Source organism: Abramis brama (genome assembly GCF_963993115.1).
Source record: "Abramis brama genome assembly, chromosome: 8".
NCBI lineage: Eukaryota > Metazoa > Chordata > Actinopteri > Cypriniformes > Leuciscidae > Abramis > Abramis brama.
In genome coordinates this window covers 44,895,188-44,909,654 of record NC_139970.1, presented here as the reverse complement: position 1 = coordinate 44,909,654, position 14,467 = coordinate 44,895,188, and the positions used below count along the sequence as shown (strand labels likewise).

At 43.2% G+C, this 14,467-nt stretch overlaps 1 protein-coding gene across 7 annotated transcripts in view; it reads left to right on the top strand.

Moving 5' to 3' along the window:
- ofd1 (OFD1 centriole and centriolar satellite protein) overlaps positions 1-14,467 on the top strand; it is a 39,646-nt gene that overhangs the window by 5,118 nt on the left and 20,061 nt on the right. For 5 of the 7 annotated variants that reach the window (XM_084121910.1, XM_084121906.1, XM_084121909.1 and 2 more), the window contains exons 6-9: positions 1,357-1,493; positions 10,519-10,692; positions 11,567-11,673; positions 13,250-13,369. In XM_084121910.1, coding sequence (XP_083978036.1) covers positions 1,357-1,493; positions 10,519-10,692; positions 11,567-11,673; positions 13,250-13,369 — 538 coding nt within the window. The remainder of the gene's footprint in view (positions 1-1,356; positions 1,494-10,518; positions 10,693-11,566; positions 11,674-13,249; positions 13,370-14,467) is intronic. The other 2 variants (XM_084121911.1, XM_084121907.1) reach the window with 1 other exon arrangement.

Below are 14,467 nucleotides of genomic sequence, written 5' to 3'. Positions count from 1 at the left end.
TTATTCATGTACTGAGTTTTCTTATCCAATGAGAAGACACTGTCTCTTAATTATTCATGACACCACGTGGAACTTTCCAAAGACAGACATGTCAAACTGTGATATCGCGTAGTAGATGAGAGAGGCTATAATGGGACACGCGTTTGTTTTCATGGTGCAAAAGTTCCAGTGCATCTTTCCCCGCGATGCTGCCCGGGCTAGACTCCGGCCATCAACCACGGACACTTCTAAACTATGGGTGTGTAGCAACCATTCAACGGGAGAATGGTGGACTTCGACCTTGTACACCAATGCAGGTTTCGGTCTTGCGAGTGATGCGGTTCCGAGGACTTTTCCTATCGCTTCAGAGGTGTGTGTGTGTCTAAAATGTAACCCTAACCGTTTTACTTGCATTTTGTTAAATAATCACTCGTTATTAAAATTTAGATATTTCGATAATGCCTCAATTGTATGGAACGTATGCTTAGTTTGTGCAAATTTCTATGACACTTTCCATCTTTATTATGTGGGTTTATGGGGCGCGTAGATCTATGTACGGAACGTTTTTTTTTTTTTAAGCGGAAAATTTATTATTTCAAATATATGCATTTATAGTGTGTGTATATAAACAAATATATATTTTATAATGGCATAATTATACATATGCATGTACATTTATACGTTTTAAATAGAGTTATGATTACTGTAGTAGGCTATTATGTGTAGCAGGGCATTCAGTTACTTTTGAAAGGACAAAAATAAGGTGTCAGTGTATTTCATTAGACTTTAATTTTGCCAGCTATAAAAAAATCTAGCATTTCCTCACGTTTTACCACTGATTTTTAGTGACAGTCGATATGCATGGGCCACTTTGGGCTTTGACCACACCCTCTCCCCTCCCTTCTTCTCACAGCCACCACGCCCATTTAAGTTGCATTTTTCAAAAAGATTGTGAGCTAGACTTGAGCTGAAAGAGGGGGGTTTCATGACCCTTTAAGGAGGAAATACTCAGTAATGGAGTCGACTTATGAATTTACACATGGTTTGTCTTAAAGCGTATGATCTTTTACCATATTTAACCATATTTAGCAGATTCTCCTCCAAAAATCTACCCAGAAGATGCAAAAAAGTCAGATAATTCCAATATTTTCTGTGATATTAAATGTTATAAACTAGCTTAATATGTGCACTTTCAATTTTCATAATATTAATATTTTAATAATATTTCACAATTTTTACTGTATTTTTTTATCAAATAAATTCATCTTTGATCACAGGAATAAATTACGCTTTACTAGATATTTACATAGAAAACAGCTGATTTACATTATAATTATATTTCAAATTTTTTACTGTATTTTTTATTGTATTTTTAAGTTGAGAAGATGCAGCTGATCGACGAGGAGTATGAAGTGCTTCGGCACAGAGGAGAGCGCTGGCCGTCAGTCGAGGCGAAGCTTGCGGAGTATAGGAAGGAGATCCAGGAGCAGGCACAGCTCGAGCTCAACGCAAAGGTCTGCAAGAAAAGCATGTTCAGGAGTTTACATGAGTAAAGGGGCGGAGGAACCTTTTCATATTTCCCGGAAAATACCCAAACACTGGGTTGTTACGTCTGACCCAGGATCTGGGTTACACAAAAACTACCCAAACACTGGGTTGTTACGTCTGACCGAGGATCTGGGTTACACAAAAACTACCCAAACACTGGGTTGTTACGTCTGACCCAGGATCTGTGTTACACAAAAACTACTCAAACACTGGGTTGTTACGTCTGACCCAGGATCTGGGTAACACAAAAACTACCCAAACACTGGGTTGTTACGTCTGACCCAGGATCTGTGTTACACAAAAACTACACAAACACTGGGTTGTTACGTCTGACCCAGGATCTGGGTAACACAAAAACTACCCAAACACTGGGTTGTTACGTCTGACCCAGGATCTGTGTTACACAAAAACTACACAAACACTGGGTTGTTACGTCTGACCCAGGATCTGGGTAACACAAAAACTACCCAAACACTGGGTTGTTACATCTGACCCAGGATCTGGGTTACACAAAAACTACCCAAACACTGGGTTGTTACGTCTGACCCAGGATCTGTGTTACACAAAAACTACACAAACACTGGGTTGTTACGTCTGACCCAGGATCTGGGTAACACAAAAACTACCCAAACACTGGGTTGTTACGTCTGACCCAGGATCTGGGTAACACAAAAACTACCCAAACACTGGGTTGTTACGTCTGACCCAGGATCTGGGTAACACAAAAACTACCCAAACACTGGGTTGTTACGTCTGACCCAGGATCTGGGTTACACAAAAACTACCCAAACACTGGGTTGTTACGTCTGACCCAGGATCTGTGTTACACAAAAACTACACAAACACTGGGTTGTTACGTCTGACCCAGGATCTGGGTAACACAAAAACTACCCAAACACTGGGTTGTTACGTCTGACCCAGGATCTGGGTTACACAAAAACTACCCAAACACTGGGTTGTTACGTCTGACCCAGGATCTGGGTTACACAAAAACTACCCAAACACTGGGTTGTTACGTCTGACCCAGGATCTGTGTTACACAAAAACTACACAAACACTGGGTTGTTACGTCTGACCCAGGATCTGGGTAACACAAAAACTACCCAAACACTGGGTTGTTACATCTGACCCAGGATCTGGGTTACACAAAAACTACCCAAACACTGGGTTGTTACGTCTGACCCAGGATCTGTGTTACACAAAAACTACACAAACACTGGGTTGTTACGTCTGACCCAGGATCTGGGTAACACAAAAACTACCCAAACACTGGGTTGTTACGTCTGACCCAGGATCTGGGTAACACAAAAACTACCCAAACACTGGGTTGTTACGTCTGACCCAGGATCTGGGTAACACAAAAACTACCCAAACACTGGGTTGTTACGTCTGACCCAGGATCTGGGTTACACAAAAACTACCCAAACACTGGGTTGTTACGTCTGACCCAGGATCTGTGTTACACAAAAACTACACAAACACTGGGTTGTTACGTCTGACCCAGGATCTGGGTAACACAAAAACTACCCAAACACTGGGTTGTTACGTCTGACCCAGGATCTGGGTTACACAAAAACTACCCAAACACTGGGTTGTTACGTCTGACCCAGGATCTGGGTTACACAAAAACTACCCAAACACTGGGTTGTTACGTCTGACCCAGGATCTGTGTTACACAAAAACTACACAAACACTGGGTTGTTACGTCTGACCCAGGATCTGGGTAACACAAAAACTACCCAAACACTGGGTTGTTACGTCTGACCCAGGATCTGGGTAACACAAAAACTACCCAAACACTGGGTTGTTACGTCTGACCCAGGATCTGGGTAACACAAAAACTACCCAAACACTGGGTTGTTACGTCTGACCCAGGATCTGGGTAACACAAAAACTACACAAACACTGGGTTGTTACGTCTGACCCAGGATCTGTGTTACACAAAAACTACTCAAACACTGGGTTGTTACGTCTGACCCAGGATCTGGGTTACACAAAAACTACCCAAACACTGGGTTGTTACGTCTGACCCAGGATCTGTGTTACACAAAAACTACCCAAACACTGGGTTGTTACGTCTGACCCAGGATCTGGGTTACACAAAAACTACCCAAACACTGGGTTGTTACGTCTGACCCAGGATCTGTGTTACACAAAAACTACTCAAACACTGGGTTGTTACGTCTGACCCAGGATCTGGGTTACACAAAAACTACCCAAACACTGGGTTGTTACGTCTGACCCAGGATCTGTGTTACACAAAAACTACTCAAACACTGGGTTGTTACGTCTGACCCAGGATCTGGGTTACACAAAAACTACCCAAACACTGGGTTGTTACGTCTGACCCAGGATCTGTGTTACACAAAAACTACCCAAACACTGGGTTGTTACGTCTGACCCAGGATCTGGGTTACACAAAAACTACCCAAACACTGGGTTGTTACGTCTGACCCAGGATCTGGGTTACACAAAAACTACTCAAACACTGGGTTGTTACGTCTGACCCAGGATCTGGGTTACACAAAAACTACCCAAACACTGGGTTGTTACGTCTGACCCAGGATCTGGGTAACACAAAAACTACCCAAACACTGGGTTGTTACGTCTGACCCAGGATCTGGGTAACACAAAAACTACACAAACACTGGGTTGTTACGTCTGACCCAGGATCTGTGTTACACAAAAACTACTCAAACACTGGGTTGTTACGTCTGACCCAGGATCTGGGTTACACAAAAACTACCCAAACACTGGGTTGTTACGTCTGACCCAGGATCTGTGTTACACAAAAACTACCCAAACACTGGGTTGTTACGTCTGACCCAGGATCTGGGTTACACAAAAACTACCCAAACACTGGGTTGTTACGTCTGACCCAGGATCTGTGTTACACAAAAACTACTCAAACACTGGGTTGTTACGTCTGACCCAGGATCTGGGTTACACAAAAACTACCCAAACACTGGGTTGTTACGTCTGACCCAGGATCTGTGTTACACAAAAACTACTCAAACACTGGGTTGTTACGTCTGACCCAGGATCTGGGTTACACAAAAACTACCCAAACACTGGGTTGTTACGTCTGACCCAGGATCTGTGTTACACAAAAACTACCCAAACACTGGGTTGTTACGTCTGACCCAGGATCTGGGTTACACAAAAACTACCCAAACACTGGGTTGTTACGTCTGACCCAGGATCTGTGTTACACAAAAACTACTCAAACACTGGGTTGTTACGTCTGACCCAGGATCTGGGTTACACAAAAACTACCCAAACACTGGGTTGTTACGTCTGACCCAGGATCTGGGTAACACAAAAACTACCCAAACACTGGGTTGTTACGTCTGACCCAGGATCTGGGTAACACAAAAACTACACAAACACTGGGTTGTTACGTCTGACCCAGGATCTGTGTTACACAAAAACTACTCAAACACTGGGTTGTTACGTCTGACCCAGGATCTGGGTAACACAAAAACTACCCAAACACTGGGTTGTTACGTCTGACCCAGGATCTGTGTTACACAAAAACTACCCAAACACTGGGTTGTTACGTCTGACCCAGGATCTGGGTTACACAAAAACTACACAAACACTGGGTTGTTACGTCTGACCCAGGATCTGGGTAACACAAAAACTACCCAAACACTGGGTTGTTACGTCTGACCCAGGATCTGTGTTACACAAAAACTACCCAAACACTGGGTTGTTACGTCTGACCTGGGATCTGTGTTACACAAAAACTACCCAAACACTGGGTTGTTACGTCTGACCCAGGATCTGGGTTACACAAAAACTACACAAACACTGGGTTGTTACGTCTGACCCAGGATCTGGGTTACACAAAAACTACCCAAACACTGGGTTGTTACGTCTGACCCAGGATCTGTGTTACACAAAAACTACTCAAACACTGGGTTGTTACGTCTGACCCAGGATCTGTGTTACACAAAAACTACCCAAACACTGGGTTGTTACGTCTGACCCAGGATCTGTGTTACACAAAAACTACACAAACACTGGGTTGTTACGTCTGACCCAGGATCTGGGTAACACAAAAACTACCCAAACACTGGGTTGTTACGTCTGACCCAGGATCTGGGTAACACAAAAACTACCCAAACACTGGGTTGTTACGTCTGACCCAGGATCTGGGTTACACAAAAACTACCCAAACACTGGGTTGTTACGTCTGACCCAGGATCTGAGTAACACAAAAACTACCCAAACACTGGGTTGTTACGTCTGACCCAGGATCTGAGTAACACAAAAACTACCCAAACACTGGGTTGTTACGTCTGACCCAGGATCTGGGTTACACAAAAACTACACAAACACTGGGTTGTTACGTCTGACCCAGGATCTGAGTAACACAAAAACTACCCAAACACTGGGTTGTTACGTCTGACCCAGGATCTGGGTTACACAAAAACTACCCAAACACTGGGTTGTTACGTCTGACCCAGGATCTGAGTAACACAAAAACTACCCAAACACTGGGTTGTTACGTCTGACCCAGGATCTGGGTTACACAAAAACTACCCAAACACTGGGTTGTTACGTCTGACCCAGGATCTGAGTAACACAAAAACTACCCAAACACTGGGTTGTTACGTCTGACCCAGGATCTGGGTTACACAAAAACTACCCAAACACTGGGTTGTTACGTCTGACCCAGGATCTGAGTAACACAAAAACTACCCAAACACTGGGTTGTTACGTCTGACCCAGGATCTGGGTTACACAAAAACTACCCTGAGTAACACAAAAACTACCCAAACACTGGGTTGTTACGTCTGACCCAGGATCTGTGTTACACAAAAACTACACAAACACTGGGTTGTTACGTCTGACCCAGGATCTGGGTTACACAAAAACTACCCTGAGTAACACAAAAACTACCCAAACACTGGGTTGTTACGTCTGACCCAGGATCTGTGTTACACAAAAACTACACAAACACTGGGTTGTTACGTCTGACCCAGGATCTGTGTAACACAAAAACTACCCAAACACTGGGTTGTTACGTCTGACCCAGGATCTGGGTTACACAAAAACTACCCTGAGTAACACAAAAACTACCCAAACACTGGGTTGTTACGTCTGACCCAGGATCTGTGTTACACAAAAACTACACAAACACTGGGTTGTTACGTCTGACCCAGGATCTGGGTAACACAAAAACTACCCAAACACTGGGTTGTTACGTCTGACCCAGGATCTGGGTTACACAAAAACTACACAAACACTGGGTTGTTACGTCTGACCCAGGATCTGTGTTACACAAAAACTACACAAACACTGGGTTGTTACGTCTGACCCAGGATCTGGGTTACACAAAAACTACCCAAACACTGGGTTGTTACGTCTGACCCAGGATCTGGGTAACACAAAAACTACCCAAACACTGGGTTGTTACGTCTGACCCAGGATCTGAGTAACACAAAAACTACCCAAACACTGGGTTGTTACGTCTGACCCAGGATCTGTGTTACACAAAAACTACACAAACACTGGGTTGTTACGTCTGACCCAGGATCTGGGTTACACAAAAACTACACAAACACTGGGTTGTTACGTCTGACCCAGGATCTGGGTTACACAAAAACTACACAAACACTGGGTTGTTACGTCTGACCCAGGATCTGTGTTACACAAAAACTACACAAACACTGGGTTGTTACGTCTGACCCAGGATCTGTGTTACACAAAAACTACACAAACACTGGGTTGTTACGTCTGACCCAGGATCTGAGTAACACAAAAACTACACAAACACTGGGTTGTTACGTCTGACCCAGGATCTGGGTTACACAAAAACTACACAAACACTGGGTTGTTACGTCTGACCCAGGATCTGTGTTACACAAAAACTACACAAACACTGGGTTGTTACGTCTGACCCAGGATCTGGGTTACACAAAAACTACACAAACACTGGGTTGTTACGTCTGACCCAGGATCTGTGTTACACAAAAACTACACAAACACTGGGTTGTTACGTCTGACCCAGGATCTGTGTTACACAAAAACTACACAAACACTGGGTTGTTACGTCTGACCCAGGATCTGGGTAACACAAAAACTACCCAAACACTGGGTTGTTACGTCTGACCCAGGATCTGAGTAACACAAAAACTACCCAAACACTGGGTTGTTACGTCTGACCCAGGATCTGTGTTACACAAAAACTACACAAACACTGGGTTGTTACGTCTGACCCAGGATCTGGGTTACACAAAAACTACACAAACACTGGGTTGTTACGTCTGACCCAGGATCTGGGTTACACAAAAACTACACAAACACTGGGTTGTTACGTCTGACCCAGGATCTGTGTTACACAAAAACTACACAAACACTGGGTTGTTACGTCTGACCCAGGATCTGTGTTACACAAAAACTACACAAACACTGGGTTGTTACGTCTGACCCAGGATCTGAGTAACACAAAAACTACCCAAACACTGGGTTGTTACGTCTGACCCAGGATCTGAGTAACACAAAAACTACCCAAACACTGGGTTGTTACGTCTGACCCAGGATCTGGGTAACACAAAAACTACCCAAACACTGGGTTGTTACGTCTGACCCAGGATCTGGGTAACACAAAAACTACACAAACACTGGGTTGTTACGTCTGACCCAGGATCTGGGTAACACAAAAACTACCCAAACACTGGGTTGTTACGTCTGACCCAGGATCTGGGTTACACAAAAACTACCCAAACACTGGGTTGTTACGTCTGACCCAGGATCTGAGTAACACAAAAACTACCCAAACACTGGGTTGTTACGTCTGACCCAGGATCTGGGTTACACAAAAACTACCCAAACACTGGGTTGTTACGTCTGACCCAGGATCTGGGTAACACAAAAACTACCCAAACACTGGGTTGTTACGTCTGACCCAGGATCTGGGTTACACAAAAACTACCCAAACACTGGGTTGTTACGTCTGACCCAGGATCTGAGTAACACAAAAACTACCCAAACACTGGGTTGTTACGTCTGACCCAGGATCTGGGTAACACAAAAACTACCCAAACACTGGGTTGTTACGTCTGACCCAGGATCTGGGTTACACAAAAACTACCCAAACACTGGGTTGTTACGTCTGACCCAGGATCTGAGTAACACAAAAACTACCCAAACACTGGGTTGTTACGTCTGACCCAGGATCTGGGTTACACAAAAACTACCCAAACACTGGGTTGTTACGTCTGACCCAGGATCTGGGTAACACAAAAACTACCCAAACACTGGGTTGTTACGTCTGACCCAGGATCTGGGTTACACAAAAACTACCCAAACACTGGGTTGTTACGTCTGACCCAGGATCTGGGTAACACAAAAACTACCCAAACACTGGGTTGTTACGTCTGACCCAGGATCTGGGTTACACAAAAACTACCCAAACACTGGGTTGTTACGTCTGACCCAGGATCTGAGTAACACAAAAACTACCCAAACACTGGGTTGTTACGTCTGACCCAGGATCTGGGTTACACAAAAACTACCCAAACACTGGGTTGTTACGTCTGATCCAGGATCTGGGTTACACAAAAACTACCCAAACACTGGGTTGTTACGTCTGACCCAGGATCTGGGTTACACAAAAACTACCCAAACACTGGGTTGTTACGTCTGATCCAGGATCTGGGTTACACAAAAACTACCCAAACACTGGGTTGTTACGTCTGACCCAGGATCTGAGTAACACAAAAACTACACAAACACTGGGTTGTTACGTCTGACCCAGGATCTGGGTTACACAAAAACTACCCAAACACTGGGTTGTTACGTCTGACCCAGGATCTGGGTTACACAAAAACTACCCAAACACTGGGTTGTTACGTCTGACCCAGGATCTGAGTAACACAAAAACTACCCAAACACTGGGTTGTTACGTCTGACCCAGGATCTGGGTAACACAAAAACTACCCAAACACTGGGTTGTTACGTCTGACCCAGGATCTGGGTTACACAAAAACTACCCAAACACTGGGTTGTTACGTCTGACCCAGGATCTGAGTAACACAAAAACTACCCAAACATTAGGGGCTTTCAGAAACCCTACAGGTCCCAAACAGGAGGAACCTTTTTCCATCGTTCCTAGAACTATTGGCGGAAGTTCACAGATTTTGGCGTGTTTGTTCGCAGGAACTAGGAACGATTTTAGTTCTAGGAACTCCTTTTGCAGGAACAAATTTACTCCTACTTCAGAGTCGGTCTAAACCACCTCTACCATCACGGATAGTTCCTATAATGTTCGCTGATTGGCCGAACACACGCAAAACACCAGCACACGCCATTTTAAAAAAGCACACAGATTAAAGCCTCTATATTTACTCTAGTAACTAACTCTACTAGAGTACATGTAAACAGGGATAGATGAGCCTCTAACCTTTACGCTGAGGAGAAAATCCAACGCAACTTTGAGGGACCGAGAGAAACATGATTATGTATTTCTGCTCAGCAACACTGGACATCAACCACACACATACGCTAATAACTCTTCATGACTGTCTACTTTATATGTATAACAGTTTTATCTAAGCTCAGAGTCAGTCGTTCTCAGCGCCGTCGAAATAAAGGCCACCCGCTCCATCAAAATAAGTCACAACAACAGGATCTTGCGTCGCTTTAGAGTTCCTACTAGCGGTGCGAATGCAACCAGGAAAACGTTCCTGAGGGAACCATTAGTTCTCTGGGAAACACCCTGGAGGCTAAATGCTTTTCTTACTCAGTATTTTTGTCTTGTTTCCAGTCCAAATATCTAAAAATGCTTAAATCAATATGCATTTACTAAACTAGTAAAATGCCATAAGATATTGTCTCTTGTTTTCTGGGGTAATAAATCAAAATGAAGAGAGTATTTGCTTAAAAAAAGCAAAACTATCTGCCAATGGAGTAAGAAAAGCATTTTTTGCAGTGTAGAGCTATCCGGAGCGAAAGCCCTTTAATAGTGCTGTGTTCCTGCAGATGCAGCACTTCATGGAGGTGGAGATGGCGAAGGTGAAGCGTGAGGAGAAAGAGGCTTCTCGGAGAGAGATCCTGGAGCTGAGACGAGACATGGAGAGAACGCATGAGCTGAAGTCTGAGGCTCTGATGAGTCGAGAGAAGAACGCCATCGAGCGATTACACAGACAACAGGAGGTGCTGTCAGAAAACACACACAGAACTGATTAGTGCTGGGCGGTGCGACCAAAAATCCATATCACGGTATTTTTCTGAATTATACCGGTTTCACAGTATATGATGATAGGCTGTTATTATTTTTTCAAGCATGACTGGGTGTTAACCACATTTTCTACTGAGTGAGAGAGGAAATACTGCAGTAGATTGACTTGCCCTATTTTACTGTCATGAGTGAATATTGTAGAGAAAATATTAACACTAGTATTAATACAGGTTTGCAGTGTTTATAACGAGCTCCAGCAGAAGGCGCTGTAGGAGCGGCAGAAACAGCGGTTTCCACGGTAACGGCTGAACACAAAGCGGTTTCCACGGTAACGGCTGAACATAAACCAGCACATAAACGCTGCTTTATCAGGAAACATAAAGAAAGAGTCGATTGAACAGAGTCTTCAGACACATTCATATAAAAACACCCCCGCTGCGTTTAGCCTGTGAAACGTGCAGTGCTCATGTTTGCTCAACGATGTCAATGCCAACCACAAATAGATATTGTGAACCAATGTATGGGAAACACTGTAAAACAATATAATTTGACAGCTATTAATTATAGTTTAACCAATCCATATTCGTGTCACACACACTGAGCATCACCAGTGAACCGTGAGAAGACCCTCAAACAGTGTCGCACCGCGTTCATATCATTGTTAAAGCGGCATACACCGTATTGCGGTATATTAAAAATTCACACGTAAAAAACGTAAAATATAACACAAATAAACACTGGTATTCGGTGTGAACCGGTATGCCGCCCAGCACTAGAACTAATGCCACCAAATCAGCACAAACCAGATGTTAATCCTTCAATGCTCCCCGTTTGGATGAAATTGTCCAGACAGAGGAAAAAGATCTTTACGCTCAAAGACAAGCTGTGCTGAGAGAGATGGAGTGTGTGCGGAGCGGAGAGATGGAGCTGAAGCTCAGGATCCAGGCCTTCGAGAAGTGAGTCTTTACACCACAGACTTAACCCTCGAGCAGCGCTTCACTTTATTTTTAAGTCATATCACCATCTTCAATCAAATCAAATCTATCAATTTATGAAATTTTTTGTGATTTTTGAGGTATTTTTTAATTTATTTACCTCTAAAAGTACCATATTTTTAATGTAAAATATGGTTATTTTTATGTTATATTTAATATTTCTTTTACATCAGTAAAAAAAAAACCCATTCCATTAAGTTCAGACAGCCCAAAACATGACGGTGACGTCTGATGACATGTTGGTATAAAAATAACAAAAAAGCAAAAATATCAATAGCCTCTAGATGGCTCTAGTACTCAATGGCTGCATATAGGCTAAAATATATAAATAATATTTGTAACAAACTTAGTAAATAATTAGTAAACTAGTAAATAACTAAAACTAAAGCTATTTAAAAAAAAAAAAAAGTAATTGAAGCAAAGCCGATATTAAGTTATTAAAAGCTGAAATATTAGAGGAAAAACTAAAACTTAAGGTTAAATGTCAAATTGAAGTGCTAATATTACTAGACTAAAAACAAATAATAAATAATTAAAAATGCATGTAAAAAATTAATAAACATAAAATTACACTAAAATGAAAACTGAAAATATACAAATAAAAAATGGTAACGCTTTACGTAAAGCCTGTATATATAATGCATTCTGAAAGTGTTTTAATGCATTAATTGTGCACCTTATAATGCATTGCATGATTTAATGAATAAACAGTTATAATGCCGATCTATACATTGTTACGCCTTTAGAAAGTGTTATTCATTAGAGCACACGACAAACAACCAATTTCAGTCTGCAAATATTATAATGCATTTTAACTTTGCTTAGAATTATTTATGAAAATATGTAATGCACAAATATTATGAATACCTTTATAAAACATTAAACATAAAGGCAAAGTAAAGGCTACCCAAAAAATGATAATTCAGAATATTAATAAATGCTATTTTGATGAACACTACTGTCAATCACGTTCTATGACAGGATTATAGTATTATAGTTTTATAGTACAGTGTGATACGAGCTCTTTAACTATTCTTTGACTGTGAATCTCTTGTTTATAATATCATGAAATCTCTTACAGTCAATCGAAACATCCAACTCAGACACCAGATATCATTATTGATATTTCTTCACTAGTGTGATCAGGACACTATAGTTGATTTCTGTAAGTGAGGAGAGCAGAATAAAGTAAACTGTGACATATTATACCCAAATATTCTTCATTCTACCAGTGAAATGTGGGACTAAAAATGATTCGGACACTTTGAGCTTTGAGTGTGTTTTCTTTAATTGCTAATGCTCTTTTTACACACAGACTGAACACAATGAAGCATTGCTTGGTGATTGGTTGAGCTAAACTGGTATTATAATTGTGTAGTTAAATTTAACAGCTGACAGATATTCAACATAATTCATGTGTGAGACAGTCTAACAGAAGGACGGACAAAACCAGTCAAATAAAGCGAATAAACTGAGATAATGTTGAAGGTGTGTGCATAGATTGTGGTTTGATGTGCTGATATCTTGAACGCCTCAGAAGCTGTCGGCTGCAGGAGGAGAAGATGAAGACTGTGGAGGATCTTCTGAGGAGGAGAGAGCTGTGTGTGAAGAGCGTGGAGGACTCGTTCGACCAGAGACTGAAGAGCGAGATCCTGAGGTGAGCAGAGATCGCACATCTCACTGGTCACGTGTAGTGGAGACGGGCGAAGGAGAACAATTACTGTGGTATTTAATGGGATAAATTTGGAATCGGGAACAGGATATTAAGGGTATGTTCACATGACAATGATACACTTAAATTGGATCATTTTTTCCTGTGAGTTTTGCGCGTACAGACGATTTTCACACGGATCCGCTTAAACGACTATAATCGCTGTGTTCTGCTGCCAGACCAGTAGATGGCGATGAAACACTATAGACTGAACACGTAATATGCATGAGCATGACGTCATCCTCTTCAGAGATTCGCGTTTTTGTTGTTTTACACGGAGACAGTTTTCAAAAACTTGCACTTTGAAACACGTTTTCAAAAGTTTGTTTCCAGGCGCCCGAAACACCGCTGTCGTGTAAACGGCCCCTAACACAACCTTACATTAGCGAGAACAGGCGGAGACTGAGGGAGAACAGGCGGAGACTGAGGGAGAACAGGCGGAGACTGAGGGAGAACAGGCGGAGACTGAGGGAGAACAGGCGGAGACTGAGGGAGAACAGGCGGAGACTGAGGGAGAACAGGCGGAGACTGAGGGAGAACAGGCGGAGACTGAGGGAGACTGAGGGAGAACAGGCGGAGACTGAGGGAGAACAGGCGGAGACTGAGGGAGAACAGGCGGAGACTGAGGGAGAACAGGCGGAGACTGAGGGAGAACAGGCGGAGACTGAGGGAGAACAGGCGGAGACTGAGGGAGACTGAGGGAGAACAGGCGGAGACTGAGGGAGACTGAGGGAGAACAGGCGGAGACTGAGGGAGACTGAGGGAGACTGAGGGAGAACAGGCGGAGACTGAGGGAGAACAGGCGGAGACTGAGGGAGCAAACAGGCGGAGACTGAGGGAGACTGAGGGAGAACAGGCGGAGACTGAGGGAGAACAGGCGGAGACTGAGGGAGAACAGGCGGAGACTGAGGGAGAACAGGCGGAGACTGAGGGAGACTGAGGGAGACTGAGGGAGAACAGGCGGAGACTGAGGGAGAACAGGCGGAGACTGAGGGAGCAAACAGGCGGAGACTGAGGGAGACTGAGGGAGAACAGGCGGAGACT